Below are 27,459 nucleotides of genomic sequence, written 5' to 3' on the forward strand. Positions count from 1 at the left end.
GCGGACATAGGAGGACATGAGGCGAGGGGCTGGGTGTGGGTGGTGGAGGAAGGGCTGGCCTCATGGAGGGACAAGAGGCGGAGGTTGGCCCTGGGTGAAGGTGATGGGATAGATAGATTGGTAGGGTTAGTATAGGTTTGTTTTTGTTTTTTTCTCATATATGTGTGTGTATAACAAAAAAAAAAAAATACAAAAAATGGATATATAAATAAAAAAATAAAAAAAAAAATTGATAGAGATATGTATGTATATGTGTATGTATGTGAGTATGCATGTGTGTATGTATGTGTATATATATATGTATGTATATGTATGTGTATATATATATATATATATGTGTATATAATTTGTATAATATATATATTATAATTTGTATAAATTTGTATATAGTCGGGGTTCAGCCGGATCGAATGTTTACGTTAGGCTAGGTTTCATTTTCTCTTTTTAGTAGGTATGAATGAGATAGTATGCATGGAGCTGGGCCAGTAGGGTAAGTGTATATACTTGTTTTATATCTTGTTTGGAAATTTTATGGCAAATTTTTTGTATTTTTGTATAAAATTAAAAAGAGTTCCTCAGTATCTGCTCTTATTCTGTATATACGGACACGGCACAGTACCACTTCTCTTGTCCTGTATACTGGGTTTAATTCTCAGTATCTGCTCTTATTCTGTATATATATACACTGCACAGTACCACTTCTCTTGTCCTGTATACTGGGTTTAATTCTCAGTATCTGCTCTTATTCTGTATATATATACACTGCACAGTACCACTTCTCTTGTCCTGTATACTGGGTTTAATCCTCAGTATCTGCTCTTATTCTGTATATATGGACACTGCACAGTACCACTTCTCTTGTCCTGTATACTGGGTTTAGTTCTCAGTATCTGCTCTTATTCTGTATATATATATATACACTGCACAGTACCACTTCTCCTGTCGTGTATACTGGGTGTAATCCTCAGTATCTGCTCTTATTCTGTATATATGGATCCTCTGTTGTCCAGGGGTTCCTTGTACAACCACACGCACAGTACCATTTCTTTGGTCCTGCTGTATTCTGTACTAATGCTCAATATCTTATTCTGTACAGATAATATTTTTTTATTGGTATACAATCAGCATATTTCTCAGCGCTTTACAGACAGTGCACAGTACAACTTCCATGATTGTTTATTGATGGCTCTGGTTGACTTTTATTATCTTGACCAGCAGACTCATGGCACAGCCAGAAATGTATTGACAGAGCCAAGAGGTCATGATGTTCTCAATCAGCAGGTTATCTATGATGTATCCCTGCAAAGGAAAAAACAGTAAATAAACAACCCCTTTTCAGTTGCCATTTGAAGAGCCAGTACAGCCTGAGAAGATAAGTTGGTTGTACCTGGATGGAGTGGGAGAGGCAGCCATTGGTGCGATGGGTGTACCCCACTGTGTTCAGAGCTTTCCGGACAAAGTCATCGCTGGTCTTCACCAGAATGCTGGTGGCTGGATTGCGAGTCATGTTGGTGGACACCAGGTATGGCAGAACAGACTGTGGAGACAGAGGTTAGCCATCACTTTAAACAGCTATTTCTTATTTCCTTTTGTTTGGCTATTTTGGGGTCTTATATGGGTCCTTGTCTGGGGTCTGAAGTAATTTTAGGGTCCATGATTAAAATGTATTTAAAAATCTAGGCCATGGATTAATTTAGGGATTTTTGTTTGGGGTATTCATTTATTTAGGGGTTGCTAGAGAGGCTGAGGTGAGGGAGCTAGTCCTGTTGCGACTACTGTGAGAGAGATTGGGACTTTTAGAAGCCCTGCTGTGACTCTAGTATAAGAGGAGGGGTTGGGGGCATTCCTGTTGTGACTACTTTGTGAGAGTAGAAGGCCGGAGGACCGTCCTGCTGTGACTACAGTATAAAGGATGGGCCGGAGGATTCCCTGCTGTGGCTACTGTATGGGAGAAATTAGGGAGTCCTGCTGTGACTAGTATTTAAAAAGAAAGACTGGTGGGAGTCTTTCAGAGACTACTGTATGAGAGGAGGGGCTGGGGATTTTCCTGTTACTACTGTCTGCAATTAGTTTAAGGACCTGCATTTATTTGTGCTGCTGTTGGAAATGACTGCAGAAGTGAAGGGTCAAAGCGGTTTTGGCACTGTCAAAAGAAGTCATCATAGCGGTCTGGGCCAGGATGTAGAAGAAAAGTGAAGAGAAGAAATTGCCATTGAGTCACTGGATTTATAGAGGATCAGTCATCTGTCCTGGCATGTCTGTTATAGTAAGCCTTTATATTCCCATTTATGTAACAAGTTTGCTGTGGCATTCCTCTGTTATTTCTCCTGGAAACTTATAAATAAGGCCTGGTCTACATGGAGACTTTTTATGACACAACTTATTTGAACTATGGTTGAACAGCTACAGTACACAGCCATGCATTGAGTTGTGTGTGCACAGTCTGATACTGTCAGCAATGTGGAGACACAGACAAGAGGAATATGGAGAAACTGGGTAATTGTCACGGATGTAGTAGGGGAGAACACCAAAAGACAATCAAGAAGGAAGGGGAAAGACGCTAGGCCTCACCGCTATGGAAGGAAAAGGGTCGCCACCTATAAAAACCCTGCTCCTGGCCCTAACTCCTATTCGTATGGACATCTCTCGATGGTAGAGACGCCCATACACAGGAACCTAGAAAACCCTGGTGGCCCTTGGATGCCCTAGACTAAATGACAGGGCAGAGACAACCCGCTTCTTCCCTGGTGAAGGAACCAGCGTCTCACTGAGGCCTAGTAGACAACAGAGGGGGGGGGAATGCAAAACACAACAAGCGGAACACTTAACTTCTAAGGATGATGGATGATGGATGATAGATGATCAGGACTTCAACTAGAACCACACTCCAGCTCTTCCAACACCAAATGAAGCTATCCAGAGCAAGGAGTGATGGGTGAGGTCAAACTAAATAGGGGAGGTAAAGGTCACATTATCCACACCTGAACAGGAGGTGTGGACATACAAGCAACACAGACAAAGTGAAACCAAAAAGAGGCTGTCAGATCACTAATGAGCAGATAATCTTTCAGACCTATGGGCACCTCTCGATGGTAGAGATACCCATACACGGGAACCTAGAAAACCCTGGTGACCCTCAGATGCCCTAAAGAGAATGACAGGGCAGAGACCACCTGTTTCTTCCCTGGTGAAGGAACTAGCGTCTCACTGAGGCCTAGTAAACAACCGGGGCGGGGGGGGGGGGATACAAAACACGACAAGCGGAACACTTAACTTTAGAGGATGAAGGATGAACAGGAGTTCAACACGAACCACACTCCAGCTCTTCCAAGACCAAATGAAGCTATCCCAAGCAAGGAGTGATGGGAAAAGTCAGACTTGGGTGTGGTAGAGGTCACATGATCCACACCTGAACAGATGGTGTGGACATACCAGCAACACACAGACAAAGTGAAACCAAAAGAGGCTGTCAGATCACTAATGCATAGATAATCTTTCAGACCTTCTTGGACCTGTCACAGATGTGACAGTAATAGTCAATTTATAACATCCACAAGGCTACAACAGCTACAAACTCTGGGTAATAAAGGAAACAGTATCTCAAGTTTAATGGCGTCCTGTTCCTTAGCGAACTTTGGTCACGGCTAAGATCGATGTGTAGCTAAAGTGTAATATTTAGACCTATATGATTGGAAATGTGCTGATGGGTTACCATTAGGAAAGAGCGAATCGACTCCGGATGAAACATCCGAAGTTGATTCACATAAAACTTTGTTTCAATACTGTATAGAGCGAGCGCGCCGTACAGTATTAGAATGTATTGGCTCCGATAAGCCGAAGTTATTACTTCGCAAAGTCTCAAGAGACTTCGCATAACTAACTTCAGAAATTGATTTATACAGTAAAAAAAAAAACATTTCCCGAACTCGGGTTCGGTTCCAAGGTACCAAATGGTTTACAGTATAAATCAATTTCTGAAGTTAAATATGCAAAGTCTCGCGAGACTTCGCTGAAGTAATAACTTCGGCTCATCAGAGCCAATACATTCTAATACTGTGCGGAGCAGCTCACTCCGTACAGTATTGAAACAAAGTTTTATGCGAATCGACTTTCGATGTTTCATCCGAAGTCGAATTCACTCATCCCTAGTTACCATGAACCCTTTACTGATATTTCTGAAGTGTTTCCTGACTGGCATCTTTAACTTACATTATGTCATGTGAAGACAACATTTGAAGACACAGGGATATCCCAGCACTCCATCTGCAATCATTCATTTTTGAAATTGTCTACTGGGCCCATCAAAAATGGTCAGATTTTTCTTTCTTTTGATCAGAGCCCACCTTACTACAGGCATCTCACAGATGCTGAACATGTTTGAATCCACAGATGGTAGTCACAACTGTTATATTCAGTGCAGCTATTCACGTTCATGGGTTGTGAAATAATTTTGAGTTTTTAGTCTATGCCATTCACTAAATATCTCCAAATACAAAAGGTGGATGTCTCACAGGTAAATTTCAAGACCTAAGAATTCATATTAATATACTTCAAAAATGCATAACTTGTTCCGCACTGCCATCCCTTATTGTAATGTAATCGTCAATGTAACGGGAATGTACAGGTATGCAAAACTTGGGGTGGATTTTGCCACTATTGCCGTCCCTTTATGCTGCTTATAAAAAAAAATCTACACAATTAATAATATACCAATTTTTTTCTTGATAGCCCTCCTTATGGGGATGAATTTGGATTAGGGATGTGCTGATTCTTCAAAATCTTAGGTCTCTAAGATAGGCTTAATTTTGACCACATGTCCATGCAAGAAAAAAAAAATCTATGTCCTCAGACAATCTACTTAAGGATTTTTTCCTCGACGCTATAATCCGTATTGGAGGATCAGGGGGTTCTGATGAACTTTAGTCAGATAATACATTATTAGGATCCTCGTTTAAAACCTTGTTTATTAGATGTCTTCTACTTAACATTCTCCAATACTTTTCATTTATCCTTCTATTTTTCAACACGATTCATTTTCATTTTTTTTATTTCTAGGGTCTTCTAACAGTGCATATGTCTCACTATAATAAGCACCCCCTCCTTATCCAGCACTGACTTAATCATCACACTTTCCCTTAAAGCCTCCCTTTAGAAAATTGGTATAAATTCAGATTATTATTTTTCCTAGAAACTGGTGTGTAGAACTTTTTTTGTAGAATTGAATTAGTAATACTTATTGTTCGACCACTATTCACACCTGTGGTACTCTCATTTCTTTGTGGGGCCGGATGAGTTATAAAATATTTCCTTAATGTTACAATGTATTTGGATCAATATATATAGATTATGGGGTTCATTTAACCCTTAGGATACCGGAGGTTTTGTCCGTTTTTGTGTTTTCATTTTTCTTCCCTATCTTGCCTAAGCCATAACTTTTTTTATATTTCCGTTCACATAGCTGTATGAGGGCTTATTTGGGACAAGTTGTAATTTCTAATGCCACCATGAATTATGGCATGCAATGGAATCGGGGAAAAAACACAATTCCTTCACCGTTCTATGGGTTTTGTTCCCACGGTGTTCCGTTTGTGGCAAAACTGACCATTGCCCTTCATTCTATGGGTCAGTATGATTACAACGATACCACATATGTATGGGCTTTTATGTCTAAATAGTATAAAAATTTAAACTTTTTACATCACCATATTCAGACCCCCATTACTTTTTTTTATATTTATATCTACTCAGCTGGGTGGGGCTCATTTCTTGTGGTACAATGTGTAGTTTTTATTGATACCATTTTTGAGTGTGTGTCTTTTTGATCACATTTTATTTAAAAAAACTGGGTAAGAGAAGCAATAAAAAAATGTATTACGCCATTCACTGTATTGGAAAAATATTTGTATGGGCATTTTCAGTTGTAGTGATAACCATGATGTTTATATTTTTGTTATTTAGGTATTTTTTATTATACGGAAAGGGGGGTGATTTAAACCTTTATTTTTTTAAAATTTTAAACTTTTTTTTACTTTTTTGTAATGATTTTGAAGCTCGTATTTGAGTGTATAAAATCAATTTTTTTAATTCAAATTAATTACCGGCATCCTCACTGGCCACAGAGGATGCCAGTAACAAGCCCGGAAAACCAGTTAGGTTCCGTGATCTCACTTGATAATGGCATCTAAAGGTTTTAATTAGCCGCAGGTCTCTGCTGTTTGAAACTTGCAAGTGGGCGCCATGTTAGTCTATCGCTCCAGCGCCGTACATGTATGGCGCTGGTAGCGAATGGGTTAAAGGTTATAGACACATTTGGGCAATTATTTTATGATTGCTTTTTTCTCTTAATGGGCTAAAAATCTTGTTTTATATTAAAAGTTTTTAGACATTATTTTTTTTTTAGGTACAGGGTTTAAAAATCTGTCTGTTTGCAGACCATCACTTCTGAGTCAGCTTACTGCTCATGTGAAGCCTTATCTCTGATCTCCTGACCTCATAACAATCATTTTAGCTAAACTCTGATAAGAATATGTCTTAAATTTGTGTTCTTGAGGTCAGAAGATAAGGCTTTACATGAGCAGTCAGCTGACAGGATTCAGAAGTGATAGTCTGGAAACAAATTTTTAACTGTTGTATCTCAAAAACGGCAGTAAATTGTTAACAAAAAGCAAGTTAAAAATATTTTAGCCCAAAACAAGTAAAATGCAATAATTAAAAATTGCCCCAAAGCTGTCCATAGCTTTTAAAGCTTTAACTTAACACACTTTTATGGTTATAATTTAATACTTTCAAACTAAAATTAAAAATACATTGTGTGGCTATGCTTCCTTCACTTTTATTGTATTTTCTCCTATTTTCTCATTTACGTTTTCTGATTATATCTGTATCAGCACCAGAATTTTGTGGCAATCTCTATTTGTTTGGATATGAAAATTTTTGGATTAGTATTTGGACTGGGAAATTCTGACCCCTCGGGGATTTCAAAAATGATAAATGTGATGATAAAACCAGCAGATAAGAAAAGAATAGATTATTATACAGAGGGTCCCGGAAATATGAAAAAAATAAAAATAAAAATTACCCAATTGAAAAATATAAGAAGGAATTTAAATTATTAGAGAATGCAGGGGGAGAAAAAAAATATTTATGAATGGGAATTCCAATATCTTGCAATAAAAAGTGAGGAGTACCCATAATACATTACCGGTCCAAAGCAGACAAGAACCCACCAATCCTCTGGGTCAAGTTATTGGATTGGGCAAAAAGAACAACTAAAACCGTAAAGAATTTTCATAGTTCGGCAGAATTAGTATTCTGAAAATGTCTCTTCTGCCTCGCCTGTTGTAACTCCTGAGATCATACCCATCTGTATACATGCTTTTTACTGGACAAAAAACAAACACTGCTTATTCGGTTCTTCCATACGGCCTTCAGGAAAACCCAAAATTCATAGTTCAATTCTGATTCGCCCTGAACGATGCAGGTGGAATTGGCCTTCTGGATTGTCAACTTTAGGTAACTGCTCACTAACCTGCTCCACAATAATGGTTCTAAATCATGGGTCGGCATTGCCCTCGATCTCTGGCCACAATCTCTGCTATCCCTTCCATGGATATAGCCATCCTCATCTACCATAACAACCAAATTATCATTCACAACAAGGCAAGCCATCCCTATCTTGTTCCTTAATAAACACCAAGATCCTCTTGTTGACATGAAAGGCCCTCTAATCCCCATTACGGACAATCCGTTATTCCGACCGGGATCATCCGCTCTCTCCTTTATTAACAGTAAAAGTATGTTCCCTTTAAGAGTTCCACCATGTTCTATCCAAAGGAACTATGAAACCCCTCAATTCAATTGTATCTGAATCCATATTGCGCCATTATCAATTTGAATATACTCAATTGCAACAATTTTTTTCCCCTCAGTAAAAAAATTAATAACAGCTCAAGAATTGACTCTATTTGGAAATATTGATTACAGTCCTCCACAAAAACCGATACAATTTCCATAGTATGTAAGCTTCTAGTATCTTGGAATTCTGGATACACCCCCCTTTTGCCAGGCATAGGAATCAATTTTCTACTGCCCAATGGTCAAAATGTTTCACACATAACTCATCGATAGCTATCTACTAAAGCCCAAGACGGATGCTATAAAGTATTGTCCAGGTGGCATTGAGTCCCAACTATCTTACATCAGTGGTATCTGACTGTTTCAAACAGCTATTGGCCTTGTGGCACCTTAGAAGGTACTATGACTCACATATGGTGGGGTTGTCCTCTTCTTGGTGGCTTTTGGGATGTGTTCCTGAATATTATCTACGTATTAACAGGCACTCCCATCTCAAATAACCTGGAATCAGTGCATCTGTTTATGTTTGGCTTATCCTCGACACATCCTTCAGGCTGCCAAGACGATTATCCTATGCCACTGGCATTTCACTGATCCTCCCACGCCTGCTGAATCTCACGAGGAGATTGCTATAATGCAACTCATGGAAGAACTCTTCTCCCATATGCCCAAAGACAGAATTCTTTACACTAAAACCTGGTTTTACTAGGAAACTTTCAGTCACAATTCCCTGAAATCCTCCCTTTATGCCTGATTTGCCATTTGCTGAGAAATACAGCAACCCAACTTTTTCCCAAAAGGCCTTTTTTTCCATCCACTTCCCTTTTCACTCTCCTCTCTTTTTTTCTCTTTTTCTTCTCTTCTCTACCTTATATGTTCCTAACCGTTTTCCCACAACTTTCACTACCCTCCCTTTCCCCTTTTTACCTACTTTGCTACCCCCTGTTTTGCATACCATATTATCAGTGTTTAAAGGGCCCTTTACACTGCCAATATGCTGGTGAAAGGTGCCACTGATTACCCAAAGAACGAGCAGAATGCTCATTCATCAGGTGATAGGATCGTTTGTGCGGACATCTAAATCATCGTTTGTGAAGACCATGCTGTCTAGACGGCACTCTGCTACAGGCAAACAATGAATCTGTATGGGGACGAGCGATGGCATTCGTGATCTCTCCTACCCATACAGTGGAGGAGATCGCTGCATGTAAATCCAGTGGTCAACTCCCCTGATGAGCAGGCAAATGTCAGGAAGGTACACTGTGTAAACCCTCTTATTGTCATGATATATTGTTCATACTTGTCTCATTATTTTACTTCCCTTATTGTTGATATTTACTTTTATTGTAAATGCAGCCTATCTTTGCACATCTTGTTATGCTATTTGAAATCAATAAACATTTGAATAATAAAAAAAATAATTGTAGATTGTGGGAGCATATAGTTTTTTTCTTGCATAGATATGGGTTTAAAATAAAATCCTGAAACCCTCCGCAACTTATTAATATCTTGAAGAACCAGTATTTCCTTAGTTCCAACTTTATTGGTATGTACTTGTGATGTAATGTATACCTGAATCCCCCATAATTGGGGCTTACTGGCTATAGAGAAATATCAATAATAAGGAGAAAATGTGCAGTTTAATATTAATTGCATAGATTTTTGTTTGAGAAGGAACAATTATTGGTTCAATGAAACTTTCCAATGTAAGATACGGGGACCGCAATGGGGGTGAAATTCACCCCAGTTTGGAAAATCTTTACACAGACAAATAGGAAAGCCAGTTGGTATATTCCATTAAACCCATTTTTTTTAAAACTAGTACTGTATCATTGTTACATCGATGACTACATCATAGTCTGAGATTTCAGTGAAGAACAATTGGATGCATTTATAATCTATATTAATGTGTATTCTTATAGCCTGCAATGTACCTATGAGAGGAGTGAAAAAAATATCCGATATGGAGATATTTAAGGAAGAGGACAGACTAGAAACTTAAAATTATTTAAAACCCATGAATGTAATCTGGAATATCCCTCTTTTTAATCTTACCTTAGATGGTGGAGAGTGATGTTAGGTATGGTCCTTGGGCATTCTAGTTATGTGCTTAATGCATTAAGAATTAAGAGGAAATCTAATCTGGGGAAAGGATCACGTGGATTTTAACCTGATAGTAAGAGAATGAACCATTCGGGAAAAGGTAGTATTTGGGATGCTGTGAAACATATATCATTGTATACAGTACAGACCAAAAGTTTGGACACACCTTCTCATTCAAAGAGTTTTCTTTATTTTCATGACTATGAAAATTGTAGATTCACACTGAAGGCATCAAAACTATGAATTAACACATGTGGAATTATATACATAACAAAAAAGTGTAAGACAACTGAAAATATGTCATATTCTAGGTTCTTCAAAGTAGCCACCTTTTGCTTTGATTACTGCTTTGCACACTCTTGGCATTCTCTTGATGAGCTTCAAGAGGTAGTCACCTGAAATGGTCTTCACTTCACAGGTGTGCCCTGTCGGGTTTAATAAGTGGGATTTCTTGCCTTATAAATGGGGTTGGGACCATCAGTTTCGTTGTGGAGAAGTCAGGTGGATACACAGCTGAAAGTCCTACTGAATAGACTGTTAGAATTTGTATTATGGCAAGAAAAAAGCAACTAAGTAAAGAAAAATAAGTGGCCATCATTACTTTAAGAAATGAAGGTCAGTCAGTCCGAAAAATTGGGAAAACTTTGAAAGTGTCCCCAAGTGCAGTCACAAAAACCATCAAGCGCTACAAAGAAACTGGCTCACATGCGGACCGCCCCAGGAAAGGAAGACTAAGAGTCACCTCTGCTGCAGAGGATAAGTACATCCGAGTCACCAGCCTCAGAAATCGCAGGTTAACAGCAGCTCAGATTAGAGACCAGGTCAATGCCACACAGAGTTCTAGCAGCAGACACATCTCTAGAACAACTGTTAAGAGGAGACTGTGTGAATCAGGCCTTCATGGTAGAATATCTGCTAGGAAACCACTGCTAAGGACAGGCAACAAGCAGAAGAGACTTGTTTGGGCTAAAGAACACAAGGAATGGACATTAGACCAGTGGAAATCTGTGCTTTGGTCTGATGAGTCCAAATTTGAGATCTTTGGTTCCAACCAACGTGTCTTTGTGCGACGCAGAAAAGGTGAACGGATGGACTCTACATGCCTGGTTCCCACCGTGAAGCATGGAGGAGGAGGTGTGATGGTGTGGGGGTGCTTTGCTGGTGACACTGTTGGGGATTTATTCAAAATTGAAGGCATACTGAACCAGCATGGCTACCACAGCATCTTGCAGCAGGCATGCTATTCCATCCGGTTTGCGTTTAGTTGGACCATCATTTATTTTTCAACAGGACAATGACCCCAAACACACCTCCAGGCTGTGTAAGGGCTATTTGACCATGAAGGAGAGTGATGGGGTGCTGCGCCAGATGACCTGGCCTCCACAGTCACCGGACCTTAACCCAATCGAGATGGTTTGGGGTGAGCTGGACCGCAGAGTGAAGGCAAAAGGGCCAACAAGTGCTAAGCATCTCTGGGAACTCCTTCAAGACTGTTGGAAGACCATTTCAGGTGACTACCTCTTGAAGCTCATCAAGAGAATGCCAAGAGTGTGCAAAGCAGTAATCAAAGCAAAAGGTGGCTACTTTGAAGAACCTAGAATATGACATATTTTCATTTGTTTCACACTTTTTTGTTATGTATATAATTCCACATGTGATAATTCATAGTTTTGATGCCTTCAGTGTGAATCTACAATTTTCATAGTCATGAAAATAAAGAAAACTCTTTGAATGAGAAGGTGTGTCCAAACTTTTGGTCTGTACTGTATATTGAGACTTTGTATACAAATTATGTCTGAATGAACGATGGGATCTACACAATATGAAGTGAGAATTTTTAGAAAAAATGTGCAGTTCTTATTTGGATTTAGTTTTTTTTATAGCTGGGATAAGACTATGCCATCGGAGAAGTGAAGTATTATATATGTGTATTTGGACTTACTACATTGTAACTATGTCTATACCGAGTGGCTGAATGATGACCGTGCACCAGAAAAAGCTATTTGAGGGGAAAAAACTGTGTCGGCCTACGAGTCCCACATGGATTTTTATACTGAGTGCTCTTAACATTGTTTTTGCTTGTGATCATTTGGAATAAACATGTTACACAGTGTCCTCTGCTCTTGATTTAATGCAGATTTGAGAGTGTCCTGTGATACGGAAGATCTGAAACTACTGGGCTATACTGGACATGAGAAGTAGAGCTAAATAACCAGAACCCCCCCCCCCATTACATTGTATCTGTCCTTCATCTTGGACATAACTACCCAGTGTTTGTAGCCTCAGAAGATTTTTCTGATAGACTTGTTACGTCTTTTTGGAAACCTGGGGACACGTTTCTATTGTCTGGGGACATGGACGTATGACTTAAGTGGCGAAAATAACCTCGCCACTGGGTTTTGGAGGGGCCTGTTTGCCAGCCTCTTGCCTCAGGATTATGGCCCATTTACTAACTTTGAAGGAGAAGACAGACCACAGCCTAAATCTGTGGAACTGTTTTGGGCAGGAAAGCCATGCTTGTGGTCGGCCAAATGTGACTTCTATGGAATTCGGGAACCCCTGCTCGGATCTGGGTGATTTTTGGATATGTTGTTCACCCAGAGCAGAGCTATCCATAAATGTATAAATTATGGGGATATGTGGGGTTTTGGGGGGTTTTCTGTGTTTCTATAAGTGATTAAGTTAGCCCATTATGTTTGGTAATTGTATCACAGGCAGAGCCTATTGTGTTTTGGTAATTGTATTTTGTTGATTGCGTTACAGACAGAGGGAAGGGGGTTTTGTGTACAATTGCTGGGAAGGTTTCAATACTGTAAATGCATGAGATTGGCTAATATATAAACTGTCAAAGTCTTTTACAAGGTCCCCAGTGGTGGTTACGGTGTTGAGTGGAGTGCTTGGAGGCCTCGGGAAGCACTAGGAGCATCCATCAACGGAGGTACCCAGTCGGGGTGCCAGGACGTCTGTTACAACTTATTTCAACTGTATTGACTATGTAACTATGTTTCTTGTTCTACTTCATATGAAAAGAAAAGTGAAGTGGATTAAGGGTGAGCCCAAGCCACTCTGTGCACCTTTGCTCCTCCTTCTTCTCAGCCAACCCCTCCATCTCCTTCCGGTGAGAGGACTATGAAGGAACCTGGCCCAGTTGATCAAGAAGGAGGAGTTGGCAGAGGATGGAGGAGGATTAAGGGTGCACAGAGTGGCTTGGGACCACCCTCAATGCAATAACCTGCTCATCTGCATATGGGTTAAAAGTACTTTTTCTCCAGAATCATGCAACAGATCGCTCCTCCTGGTAACAAGTTTCCTTTAAATGCCTGCAATTATAGGAAAAATTGACAAGCAGTCAGTGCTTGCATTATATTTTTTGGGCAGCACTTGGTGTGACTGGAGTATCAGATGCAGCATTTCTGACCATCATCACATGATGACTTTGCAGCATTTTTGGAACAAGGAAAAGAGAGGACATGTATGGAGTTTTGGTGCCTGCCCCTTAATCGTTACATTAATGCTGTAAATAAAAGAACAACAAGGGTTAATATGTCACATCATGGTAGCCCTCAGTTTTGGCCCTGAAGGTCATCAGAGAACCTCAGATAGTGTCAAGGACACAGGTTCTCTACTTCCATCTGATATCCACTGTAGTATGTGTGATTGACAGCTAATGGAGGTAATACTGTTACCTGAACTATAATCCCATCATGTTTGTACTCGTAGTAGAGGGAGCGGGAGAAGAAGTCCACAAAAGCCTAAAAAAGAGACAACGTGATGAGATGATGATGGTGATAGTCATAATAACAACAGTAACAGTAATGGTTAGAAGCGGACTGGGAACTTAAAGTAGCCTTAAAAAAAAAAAAAAAAAAAAAAGTGGCCCGATGTTGTAGGCGGGACGAAATTGACGGAGCAACAACAGAAGTAGGCAGGGCCAGCAATACCGCAGTGCAGCACAATATACTGACCCAGCAGAACCAGATACCACAGTGCAGCACAATATACTGCCCCAGCAGAACCAAATACCACAGTGCAGCACAATATACTGACCCAGCAGGACCAGATACCACAGTGCAGCACAATATACTGCCCCAGCAGAACCAGATACCACAGTGCAATACAATATACCGCCCTAGCAGAACCAAATACCACAGTGCAGCACAATATACTGTCACTCACGCCCCAGTATAAAACCATATCATCATCCTGAGCACAGCCATACAGGCTGTGATGTTTCTACATTAACCAATGCGGAGAGTATTAGATCTTTATGTACCTGGCTGGCGGCCAAGAGAAGGGCTCATAGTTGAAAAACCACAGCACTCAGTAGCTTCTTTTAATTGAACTCTTCTCTGGTGGCGTTCCTCCATCCAACACGCAGTCTACTACTTCATGATTTGGCCGTGAACAAGGTCCTGGGAGAGGACAGAAACGTTGGCCACTGTATAACCTCCTTTTGGATGGAGAAATAAACACAGAAGCTTTCAATTAAAAGACTCTATTGAGTGCTGTGTTTTTTTTGACTATTTGATGCGGGTAAACACCCGACCACTGAGCACCAGCAATTCTACCTGTCAGAGGGCCAACCATCGACCTTCTACTAGGGTAGTAACTCTATTCACCACTGTCCCTATCTTCAGCATCATCATCACGTTAACCATCAGTATCACTAAACTTATCATTACTAATCTTACTAACATCATCATCAGTAGAGTTAGCAATGTTACTACTATCATCATCACCGCTACTTTAATTGCCAACATCACTAACATCATCATTATAACCCACATCCCTATAATTACCATACAAACCTGGAGAGACTCCAAGTGCCACCACACATGAGGCTAATCAATATACCACAGGTGGACACAGATTGGGCATATGCTTCATATGAGATACTACAGGTACCTTAGATGCACCATACATCGCTGACATTGGATAAGGACGGTTTCCAGCAGCGGAGGAGAGGTTTATGATCAGTCCTTTCTTCCTATGAAGAAAGAGAGGTCAATGTCAGTCAGAGACCATCAGCTTCATGGTTTTCACATTTTCCAGCTTTCAGCGATATAGGGCCTTTTTTATTTTTTATGGTAGATCTCGATTGTACAGTGTGAACTAAAAAGTAGGAGAGGTTTTCCAGGCCATGGCACTGCCGCTGGGTAAAGCCCAGTGAAGGTTGAGGCAGGTAATACTTTTACAACTTCATGATGACCTCCACTGTCTTACTAGTGTTGGAGAAGTATGTAGACTGAAGGCAGTGGCGTACATAGAGAAGTAAGGGCCACATAGCAAGGATTAAACCAGGCCCCCCACACAGGACAGAAGGGTTTCCACCCAAACCCCTTTCAATGACTATTGGGCCATTTTTTCCACTGCCTCATTTGCTAAAAGTAGTTCCTTTAGAAGTTTCCAACCCCAGTAGAAGAGGAGATGATCCCAACTGGGCCCCCTGGCCATATAATGGTCGTGTGGTCTGCTGCTTTGGTAGTTACACTGAAGGTCGGTTCATCCTGCCCCAAGTATCACTGGAGGGGAGTCCTTCAAGATCCTTACTATGTACATTTGAATGATACTTGAGGTTGCTTCCAGTCATTGGTACAGTAGGTACATTCACGTACAACATTTTTTGAAGTTGTTAATTGTGATCTCTACGACCAAGCAAAATGAGCCCAGGGTTAACAAGGCTCTGTCCTCATAGAGGTTCATGGAGGATCCTGTCCCACCAGGTCCTTAATTAATAATAACCACTCTGTTCTACCAGAGCTGAGCAGAAGGAGGTATTATTAGTAGTGATGAGCGGGAGGTGCCATATTCGATTTTGCGATATTTCGCGAATATTCAAATGAATATTCCTGTTATATTCGTCGAAATCGAATATTCGTAATTATTCCAATTATCGCGAATAATATACGATTTTTTTTTTCCACGTATTGCGATTATTTATCTTGATAGTATAAGGCAACGTTCCTATGCTAATTGACTATGGCTAGGCTAATATGTGTATTTTACGAAATTTCGTGATTTGCTCTAACTTCGTCTCTTAGAATATTACGAATATTCTAAAAGACGAAGTTAGAGCAATATTACGAAATTTCGTAAAATACACATATAGATTGTAATTTAGCTAATATAGTGCTATAATCCCTTTCTTTTCCCCAATTTTTTTTTTGCCTCTTCTGAACTTAAGTTTTGTAAAATATGTACACTATTAAAGAATATTACTATAGCAGTATATTAGCTTAAATACAATCTATGTGTATTTTACGAAATTTCGTAATATTGCTCTAACTTCGTCTTTTAGAAATTTCATAATATTGCTCTAACTTCGTCTTTTAGAATATTCGTAATATTCTAAAAGACGAAGTTAGAGCAATATTAAGAACATTTGCAAAAGCCGAAATTGCGATGCGAGTAATATAACACGAAATAATCGCATGAAGATTTCAACTTAGCACTGCTATATTCCATATTCTAGCCTAGTATGGAATATAGCAGTGCTAAGTTGAAATCTTCATGCGATTATTTTGTGTTATATTACTCGCATCGCAATTTCAACTATTGCGAAATTTCGTAAAATACACATATAGATTAGATTGTAATTTAGCTAATATGGAATATAGCAGTAAGTTGAAAACGCCACTGACTGGAGCAGCCAGGAAGCCAGGAATCCAAAGGACAGGGAAGAACAACTTTAGAGAAGTGGGAAAGAAAAAAATATAATAATAAAAAAAAAAAAAATGAATATTCGAATTCGCGAATATATAGAACGATATTCTAAATATTCGCGAAATCTCGAAATTGCGATATTCGAGAAAAAAATTCGCAATTCGAATATTCGCGCTCAACACTAATTATTAGGTAGAGAGGTATTTCTTAGTCTCTAACAGCAAGCAGAGGCATTGAAAACATTAAAACATAAAGAGTACTGGAAAGTTGTAGAATTTCACGTATACAGAGATAAATTATTGTGTATGTACCTCTGCACTGAGCGCAACTGGAGAGCAAGAGAAAGGATGAAGATACAAATGTAACAACATTAAGTCTCCACCCCCAACCTCCCACACACAGAGACAGAGAGACGGAGACAGACATACCTCAGCAACATCTTAGGGAGAATAATCCTGGTCATCTGAAAAACAATAGAAATGTGATACATTTTAAAACAAAACTGATTGTTCTATATCAGCCTGCAGGAGGAGGAGCAGACTCATAGCTCCTTCTATATGTATCACCCTGCAGGAGGAGGGGCAGACTCATAGCTCCTTCTATATGTATCACCCTGCAGGAGGAGGAGCAGACTCATAGCTACCTCTATATGTATCACCCTGCAGGAGGAGGGGCAGACCCATAGCTCCTTCTATATGTATCACCCTGCAGGAGGAGGAGCAGACTCATAGCTCCTTCTATATGTATCACCCTGCAGGAGGAGGAGCAGACTCATAGCTCCTTCTATATGTATCACCCTGCAGGAGGAGGAGCAGACTCATAGCTCCTTCTATATGTATCACCCTGCAGGAGGAGGGGCAGACTCATAGCTCCTTCTATATGTATCACCCTGCAGGAGGAGGAGCAGACTCATAGCTCCTTCTATATGTATCACCCTGCAGGAGGAGGAGCAGACTCATAGCTCCTTCTTTATGTATCACCCTGCAGGAGGAGGGGCAGACTCATAGCTCCTTCTATATGTATCACCCTGCAGGAGGAGGAGCAGACTCATAGCTCCTTCTATATGTATCACCCTGTAGGAGGAGGAGCAGACTCATAGCTCCTTCTTTATGTATCACCCTGCAGGAGGAGGGGCAGACTCATAGCTCCTTCTATTTGTATCACCCTGCAGGAGGAGGGGCAGACTCATAGCTCCTTCTATATGTATCACCCTGTAGGAGGAGGAGCAGACTCATAGCTCCTTCTTTATGTATCACCCTGCAGGAGGAGGGGCAGACTCATAGCTCCTTCTATATGTATCACCCTGCAGGAGGAGGGGCAGACTCATAGCTCCTTCTATATGTATCACCCTGCAGGAGGAGGGGCAGACTCATAGCTCCTTCTATATGTATCACCCTGCAGGGGGAGGGGCAGACTCATAGCTCCTTCTATATGTATCACCCTGCAGGAGGAGGAGCAGACTCATAGCTCCTTCTATATGTATCACCCAGCAGGAGGAGGAGCAGACTCATAGCTCCCTACTATATGTATCACCCTGCAGGAGGAGGGGCAGACTCATAGCTCCTTCTATATGTATCACCCTGCAGGAGGAGGAGCAGACTCATAGCTCCTTCTATATGTATCACCCTGCAGGAGGAGGGGCAGACTCATAGCTCCTTCTTTATGTATCACCCTGCAGGAGAAGTGGAAAAGTCTTGACCTATAGTATTTCTAGTAATGATACTTACTTGCACCATTGATAGTATATTGCAGTTTATGACGTCACTAATTTTCTGGAAATAAAAGCAAATGGAAAATATAAATGTTTATGTATAGAATTATGCACCAAAAGAATAGTGAGTGCAGCTCTGGAGTATAATACAGCATGTAACTCAGGATCAGTACAGGATAAGTATTGTATGTACACAGTGACTCCACCAGCAGAATAGTGAGTGTAGCTCTGGAGTATAATACAGGATGTAACTCAGGATCAGTACAGGATAAGTAATGTATGTACACAGTGACTCCACCAGCAGAATAGTGAGTGTAGCTCTGGAGTATAATACAGGATGTAACTCAGGATCAGTACAGGATAAGTAATGTATGTACACAGTGACTCCACCAGCAGAATAGTGAGTGCAGCTCAGGAGTATAATACAGGATGTAACTCAGGATCAGTACAGGATAAGTAATGTATGTACACAGTGACTCCACCAGCAGAATAGTGAGTGCAGCTCTGGGGTATAATACAGGATGTAACTCAGGATCAGTACAGGATAAGTAATGTATGTACACAGTGACTCCACCAGCAGAATAGTGAGTGCAGCTCTGGAGTATAATACAGGATGTAACTCAGGATCAGTACAGGATATTTAACCATGTGCCATCAGTCTCAGCCTGTTTCCACCTTCACCAATGACGTATTTTCATGACCATAGAAAAAGAAAAAAGAAAAAAGGTGTAGCAGCACAACGACAAGCAGTATACCGTTCCTTTATGTGGCGGTGTCTTCAGTATCCAAAGGTTTATTCACCAATACAGTGCGACGTTTCGACCTGTGCGGTCTTTCTCAAGCAACTAACAATGTGAACATAGTCAAATACATATACCCTTCCTGACGGTCACATGACCTAATTAAATATGCTAATTACTAATTACATATGCTAAGTGTGTACCACCTCTCTGTGTGATCCCATCAACGGAATCCACTTATCACCCAGTTCAAATATTATACAATATTCTTTGTATTACATTATGTACGATGAAGGGTTATTGTATAATATTTGAACTGGGTGATAAGTGGATTCCGTTGATGGGATCACACAGAGAGGTGGTACACACTTAGCATATGTAATTAGTAATTAGCATATTTAATTAGGTCATGTGACCGTCAGGAAGGGTATATGTATTTGACTATGTTCACATTGTTAGTTGCTTGAGAAAGACCGCACAGGTCGAAACGTTGCACTGTATTGGTGAATAAACCTTTGGATGCTGAAGACAAGGGAGTGCTGCGGTTTCTTTACAAGTTTGGTCTTTTCATGGCCACTGCTGAGGTTTCCTCTCGTGCTGCAGCTGACCTCTAATCTGTCATGCTTGGTGGACCTGGGGTGGGGATACTTGTTCTAGAACAATAGTTGTAGTTCTCTATGTCAGAAAGAGCAGTAATCCTCTATTGTTGAGCTCACCTTGTTAATATAAAAGACCTCATAGAATCTTGTTCGTGTGTGGTGGTAAGCCATCCCGACGTTATTCACTGTAACCAGAGAAAACACTGGTGAGACGTCACCTGCGGCCGTCAGGGCTGCTACATATACCTAGCTATGTTTTAGCTTGTGAGCCGTACACATGGCTCCCCACTCATGGATGGTGAAGGACACGGGTGTGACAGGACATCGGCTTTTATTGACCACACTTGAGGTTACAAGCTTGGTGGTCAGAAACCTTTTACAAGGGGTTTAGTGGTGAGAGTCTCACATGAGGTCTTCAGGGCCCGGCCATTTATCATCTCACAAATACATAGTCTCCATTTAAGGGTACTTTCACATTAGCATTAGAAGAATCAGGAAAACTTGGTACCGGATCCAATATTAATACATTATAAATGGAAATGAATGCCGGATCCGGCAAGTGTTCCGGATATTTGGCTGGAGAAAATACTGCAGCATGCTACGGTATTTTCTCTGGCCAAATTCCATAACTGAAGACATCCTGATGCATGCTGAACAGATTCCTTTCCATTCAGAATGCATTGGGACAAAACCGGTATTGAGCCCCTACGACAGAACTCTATACCGGAAAACTTTAACACTAGTGAAAGTACCCTAACTTAAGGACCTGGATCTTTTGAACATATGAGCCAAGAAGGTCCTGAACACATATAATCCAATACCAATAGCCCAACTGTAGTACCCCAGAGAGGGCACTACCATTCCTACACCCTGCTAACTGTCTCTTATGGCTAGCCAATAGTGTTGAGTAAACTTGGGATTTGCAAGTTCAACGTTCGGGTTATCTAAGAATTCTGTAATAGATTCTGTTACCATGGACCATATCGGAATTCTATGATGGCATGCACCATGAAAGCCTATCATAGACTTTATGACAGAATGCAATACAGAATGCCTCTGATAGGCTTCCGTGGTGCCTGCCATCATAGAATTCCGTTATGGTCCATGGCAATGGAATTCATTATTGAATTTTTAGATAACCCGAACGCTGAACTTGCAAATCACAAGTTCGCTCAATACTACTAGCCAATAATGTCATCTGTGTATTTATTCCAGGTCCTCTTACACTGTGCCTTAAAAGTCTTGTTATGTAACAGTTATTTATTATATTTCATGCAATGTGCCTGGTTGACCAGTAGGTGGCAGTGTATCTGGCAGAGAGAGATTTTTAGATACAATGTAACTTACAATTACATTCTCCACCTTTTTGGGCAGAACTGGGCTAGTTCTGTTTTCTACCAAGGGAGGTGTTGCAGGAAGCTGTAGTCAGTCTATAGTCCAGGGATGGCCAACCTTAGGCTCTCCAGATGTTGCAAAACTACAACTCTCAGCATGCCCAGACTACCTACAGCTATCAGCCTACAGCAGGGCATGGTGGGAGCTGTAGTTTTGCAGCAGTTGGAGAGCCGCAGGTTGGCCATCCCTGCTATAGTCAGTCGATAATTGAGAGTTGGAGAAAAGAAACATGGTGCAGTGAGGGGAGTGCCCCCCCCCCTCCTGCAGTAGGAGTCTTCCAAGGGAAGCAGCTCATAGAGCACCTTGACTCCTTACAGTTTACGGACAGAGTATTATGAGGGGTCAACCGTCAAAGACAGCTCCCTCAAGGGTACCAGAACTGTCTTAGAGTCCAACTACCAGACCGAAGTCCAACTAGCAGACAGAGTCTAGCATAGCAGAGAAAGAAAAAGCAAGGTATCCAAGTTTGCCTGCCAGTTTACCCCAAAACCTACTGAAGCCAAGAGAAAGACCAAATATTGTCTGGATGCAAGTTTTTTTCAAGTAAAGCTGTAGTCTTTATCCACCAACTATTATCCTCCCCTTTATTGCTGCGGAGACTAACCCTGGAGAGCGATGGTATCCAGGTAGGAGCACCGTGACACACATTGGGCATTTTTATGCATTGCTTATATACGTATTTGATTACTTAGCGTCTCACAGAGGCTTAAAGACCCATTACATTTCATGGCACTTGTAAGTGCAGGGAGATATAATGGCATTTAATAAGCATAACAGTGCAAAGCAGTAAGTCACAGAACAGGTCGACGTAGGTGATATTGGCACAAATACCGGGCCAAACCTGAAAAGGATGCAACCTTTCTTGTAATAGGCTGTTTTCAGTCCTCTTACATAAGTTCTGGTCTGATTTCCAGAGTTGCAAGCTGAAAACATGTGGCAGCTTGGATGTAGTAGCACAATTTTGCCACTAGATGGTACTGCCACATCACCAATGGAAGTCTGGTAGTGGGGTTAACATGGAGCATGCCACATGGTGTACCTGCATCGGTGAAAGGCAAGCTGCAGAAGAACGTCAGGAAGGGTTCACTGAAGAATGGGTCGCATAGTAGGCCCAGCAGTTTAGAATGTAAAAGTAAACCCTAAGAAAGCAATATGAAGAGAGGAGAGCAGCCGGACCTGAGCAGCTGCTTGAGCTGTGGCATGACAGAAGGAGTCTTCTTCCCTGCAGACATGCCACCAAATAAGACAAGACAGTTGCAGATGTTGACTGCTGAGACAACAACCAGGTACGGTATAGGTGACCAAAGGTCTTCTGAGAAAGGAAGCAGTAGCCTTAGTTCTGCTGGGCTAAAGGGAAACCAATGTCAGTCCCTGGGAACACTGGATCAGCAGAAGGAGTAATACCCCAAGCAAGTATGATAACTTAGAGGAGACTGCCAAGTTTGAGGCCTACAGGCTGTAACATTGACCCTGGATCCAGAAGGTGCAACTTGCAACTTATGGAATGTCAATAGTTGAAGACAGTCCCTCTTGTAATAGGCTTTTTTTTGCCTCTTTACTACAGATGTGTAACCACTAAGTGTATTTGCCCTTACTGCAACCAGTAAGCATGCTGTGCATTTAATAGACTGTGACAATCAAGACCTATACCCTCATTCTGAGGGTAACCACCTAGAGTATGGACTGTAGATATGTTTGTAATGCAATGTTAGATATGTACCATGCCCTCTTGTGGAGTGAACAAGAGGTCTATGCCACGCAAAAAAATAACTAAAAGGTTTGCCTCCTCCATCCCCACACACTGGATAGACGGATGGAACATGCTGCTAACTTAAAGAGCTTGCATATTCATGACCTGTCCTCAGGATAGGTCATCAGTTTCAGATTAGTGGGGGTCTGACACCTCGCACCCACACCGATCAGCATCAGCTTGCATTGTCAATTTTACAGTGAAGCAGGAGCACAGGGTTCTGTCCACTGTGTAGTGCCCATGCCTGATACTGCAAGCGGATGGGAGTGGACCTGCAGTACACTGACACTGGACCTACACTGCTCTTAAATTGATGACCTATCCTGGGGATAGGCCTTCAATATCTAAGTCCTGAAAAACCCCTTTAATAGGACTTCCTGAAGAAAGATACTTAAAACTTAGTAAGGAATATTAAGCCATTGCTCAGCCTCGAGGATGTGGGTTGAACCAAAGGTGGAGATTATGAGGAATAATGTTGAAGCTGTCCAGGAGTGGTCACAGAACACCTAAAGGTAGTTCAGCAAATGAGAACATTCACTTAAGTCCAACATTCATGAGGACCCCATAATAAGAGACCAGACAAAAGTGGGCCTACAAATCAAGACTTAACACTGTAAAAGGAACCTCTAGATGGTTCCTCAGTGCTGTGGGATAAAGATTTGTGGACGTCAAGAGTGGAGCTCCATGGACACATGGGTCTTATGTCTGCTGTAAGGAACACCAGTTGCACATCTTGACCTACCTAAAACACAGATTACCAGGTTCCTCAGTTCCTGTTCCACTTTTGCATAGATGTCAAGCCCTTCTGTGAAGTCTACCTGGATGATTTTGGTTCTTCGTTTGCTCTCTTTTTCTGTAGATATAAGATACTTATGAATATCAGGTCTTTTTTTTTTATATTTGATTTCTTGAGTAAACATTCATCTTGTATCTAATGCAATTGTTTACTTGGTATCATGGGTAAGAACTTCTTGCCCTTTACCTATCTCCTCTGCAACTTTTTCCAGCTTCTCTACATTCCGACCGATGAGGACGACATCGAGGCCTCTCCTGGCCAACTACACAGAAGACATTGAAGTATGAGACAGGTATAAGAGATAGATAAATAGACTGACAGACCACAGGCTACTCACCTCCTTTGCGTAAGCCTTCCCGATTCCATCTGTCGCTCCAGTTACCACTGTGGAAAGAATGAACAGACCATAGTTATATGGAACATACTTTGTTTCAGTTCCCTATCATTTTCAGGGTCTCTGCTTTATGTCATTGAAGCCAAACACTCATTGACCTAGACCATATCACACACATGGACACCTTAGACCATTGTTAGATCATTGTTGGAGGGTCCCACCAGTCAGATTATGAGTGTCACATTCTTGCCCTCAGTTGACTTCCGGCTGGTATTACTGTAAAAGTGCACAGACTCGATCTTCTTGATTTAGAAGCCCAGAAGCTTCTAGAGAACCAATACCCTGTGGAGATCATACTGATGAAATAAGCTGAAGAAGCTGCTCTTGTTCAGACAAGACATAAGACAGGGCGGGTCTTAGGGGACTTTGTGTAAGACGATGATCAGGAGCGAACGTTTATAGGAATATATGCTCATCCAGTCATTGCCTCGAGCAAACGCTTGTTTGTAGACTGAGCTGGATCTATGATGTGGTGTTAAAAATACACATACCTTGGCATGATGGGAGTGTTTGATGTCTGACGTGGATACATAATGAGGCCCTCTCTGACCCGCACTGCTAATAGGAATATAATGGGGAGCTCTCTAACCCACAGTGTTAATAGGGACTAAATGGGGTACTCTCTGACAAGTATTTAATAGGGACATGGTGGGTCTCTCTCTGACCTGCACTGTTAATAGGGACATCATGGTAAACTCTTTGACCAGCACTGTTTATGGGGACATAATGGGGCACTCCCACATTCACACTGTCAATAAGGAAATAATAGGGCACGCTATGACCCACAGTGTTTATAGAGACATAATGGGTCTCTCTTACTCGCACTGTTAATAGGGACATAATGAGGCACTCTCTGACCCCCACTGTTAATAGGAACATAGCATGCACTGACCTGCACTGCTAATACAGACATAATGGGGCACCGTCTCTGACCTGCACTGCTAATACAGACATAATGGGGCACCGTCTCTGACCTGCACTGCTAATACAGACATAATGGGGAACCATCTCTGACCTGTACTGTTAATAGGAACATAGCATACTGTCTGACCCCTAGTGTTGACATGGAGCACTCTCTGACCTGCACTGCTAATACAGACATAATGGGGCACCGTCTCTGACCTGCACTGCTAATACAGACATAATGGGGCACCGTCTCTGACCTGCACTGCTAATACAGACATAATAGGGAACCGTCTCTGACCTGTACTGTTAATAGGAATATAGTGGAGCACTCTCTGACTCTCAGTGTTAATAGGGATACAATGGAGCACTCTCATACCTGCAATTTTAATAAAGACATAATGGGGCACTCTCTGACCTGCACTGTTAATATGGAAATCAAGGGGCACTCTTTGACTCCTAGGAGTTAATAGGGAGCACTTACTGACCCTTACTGTTAATAGCGACATAATGAGGGACTCTTTGGCCCTAAGGATATAATGGGGCACTCTCTTACCCGTAGTATTAATAGGGATAAAATGTTGGCATTCTATTTCCAGCATTATTAATGGGGACAAATTGGAGGTCTTTTTGACTTGCATCATTAATAGGGACATAACGGGGGACTCTCTGAACTGCATTGTTAATAGGGATATAATAGGGCACTCACTGATCTTCACTATTAATTGGGACAAAATGGGGCACTCTCTGACTGATAATATAGACATAATGGGGCACTCTCTGACACACACTAATAATGCAGACATAATGGAGCACTCTCTGACATACACTAATAATACAGACATAATGGAGCACTCTCTGACCCACACTGATAATACAGACATAATGGAGCGCTCTCTGACCCACACTGATAATACAGACATAATGGGGCACTCTCTGAAATACACTAATAATACAGACATAATGGAGCGCTCTCTGACCCACACTGATAATACAGACATAATGGAGCACTCTCTGACAATCACACTGATAATACAGACATAATGGAGCACTCTCCGACATAGACTGATAATACAGACATAATGGGGCACTCTCTGACCCATACTGATAATACAGACATAATAGGGAACTCTCTGACCCACACTAATAATACAGACATAATGGGGAACTCTCTGACCTATACTGATAATACAGACATAATGGGGCACTCTCTGACCCATACTGATAATACAGACATAATGGGGAACTCTCTGACCCACACTAATAATACAGACATAATGGAGCACTCTCTGACCTATACTGATAATACAGACATAATAGAGCACTCTCTGACATACACTGATAATACAGACATAATGGGGCACTCTCTGACCCATACTGATAATACAGACATAATGGAGCACTCTCTGACCCACACTGATAATACAGACATAATAGAGCGCTCTCTGACATACACTAATAATATAGACATAATGGAGTGCTCTCTGACGCACATTGATAATACAGACATAATAGGGTACTCTCTGAGTTACACTGAAAATACAGACATAATGGGGCACGCTCTGACCCATACTGAAAATACAGACATAATGGAGCACTCTCTGACCCATACTGATAATACAGACATAATGGAGCACTCTCTGACATACACTGATAATACAGACATAATGGAGCACTCTCTGACCCACACTGATAATACAGACATAATGGGGCACTCTCTGACCCACACTGATAATACAGACATAATGGGGCACTCTCTGACATGCACTAAAAATACAGACATAATGGAGCACTCTCTGAGTTACACTGATAATACAGACATAATGGAGCACTCTCTGACCCACACTGATAATACAGACATAATGGGTCACTTTCTGAAATACACTAATAATACAGACATAATGGAGCGCTCTCTGACCCATACTGATAATACAGACATAATGGAGCACTCTCTGACATACACTGATAATACAGACATAATGGAGCACTCTCTGACCCACACTGATAATACAGACATAATGGGGCACTCTCTGACCCATACTGATAATACAGACATAATGGAGCGCTCTCTGACATACACTGATAATACAGACATAATGGAGCACTCTCTGAGTTACACTGATAATACAGACATAATGGAGCACTCTCTGACCCACACTGATAATACAGACATAATGGGTCACTTTCTGAAATACACTAATAATACAGACATAATGGAGCGCTCTCTGACCCATACTGATAATACAGACATAATGGAGCACTCTCTGACATACACTGATAATTAGAGATGAGCGAACTTCTGTTTTAAGTTCGGCGTCTAAAGTTCGGGTTAGGAATAGCGGAGAATCCCGATCTGGAACCGGATATGGATTCCGACTTCCGTTGTGGTCCGTGGTAGCGGAATCAATAATCGGCCATTATTGATTCCGCTACCACGGACCACAACGGAAGTCGGAATCCATATCCGGTTCCAGATCGGGATTCTCCGCTATTCCTAACCCGAACTTTAGACGCCGAACTTAAAACAGAAGTTCGCTCATCTCTACTGATA

The 27,459-nt window shown here is 41.2% G+C and overlaps 1 protein-coding gene across 1 annotated transcript in view; it reads right to left on the reverse strand.

The window, feature by feature from the left end:
- Window positions 1-1,096: 1,096 nt before the first annotated feature.
- The window catches only part of LOC122924097 (very-long-chain 3-oxoacyl-CoA reductase-like), a 32,121-nt gene continuing 5,758 nt past the window's right edge, over window positions 1,097-27,459 (reverse strand). The window contains exons 2-11 of the mRNA XM_044275023.1: window positions 23,949-23,995; window positions 23,798-23,873; window positions 23,558-23,668; window positions 19,788-19,855; window positions 18,348-18,392; window positions 17,049-17,083; window positions 14,863-14,944; window positions 13,644-13,709; window positions 1,388-1,537; window positions 1,097-1,299 (exon numbers count right to left, since the gene is read on the reverse strand). Coding sequence (XP_044130958.1) covers window positions 1,177-1,299; window positions 1,388-1,537; window positions 13,644-13,709; window positions 14,863-14,944; window positions 17,049-17,083; window positions 18,348-18,392; window positions 19,788-19,855; window positions 23,558-23,668; window positions 23,798-23,873; window positions 23,949-23,995 — 803 coding nt within the window. The 3' untranslated portion in view covers window positions 1,097-1,176. The remainder of the gene's footprint in view (window positions 1,300-1,387; window positions 1,538-13,643; window positions 13,710-14,862; window positions 14,945-17,048; window positions 17,084-18,347; window positions 18,393-19,787; window positions 19,856-23,557; window positions 23,669-23,797; window positions 23,874-23,948; window positions 23,996-27,459) is intronic.

The sequence above is a fragment of the Bufo gargarizans genome, unplaced genomic scaffold, assembly GCF_014858855.1.
Source record: "Bufo gargarizans isolate SCDJY-AF-19 unplaced genomic scaffold, ASM1485885v1 original_scaffold_2225_pilon, whole genome shotgun sequence".
Lineage (NCBI taxonomy): Eukaryota > Metazoa > Chordata > Amphibia > Anura > Bufonidae > Bufo > Bufo gargarizans.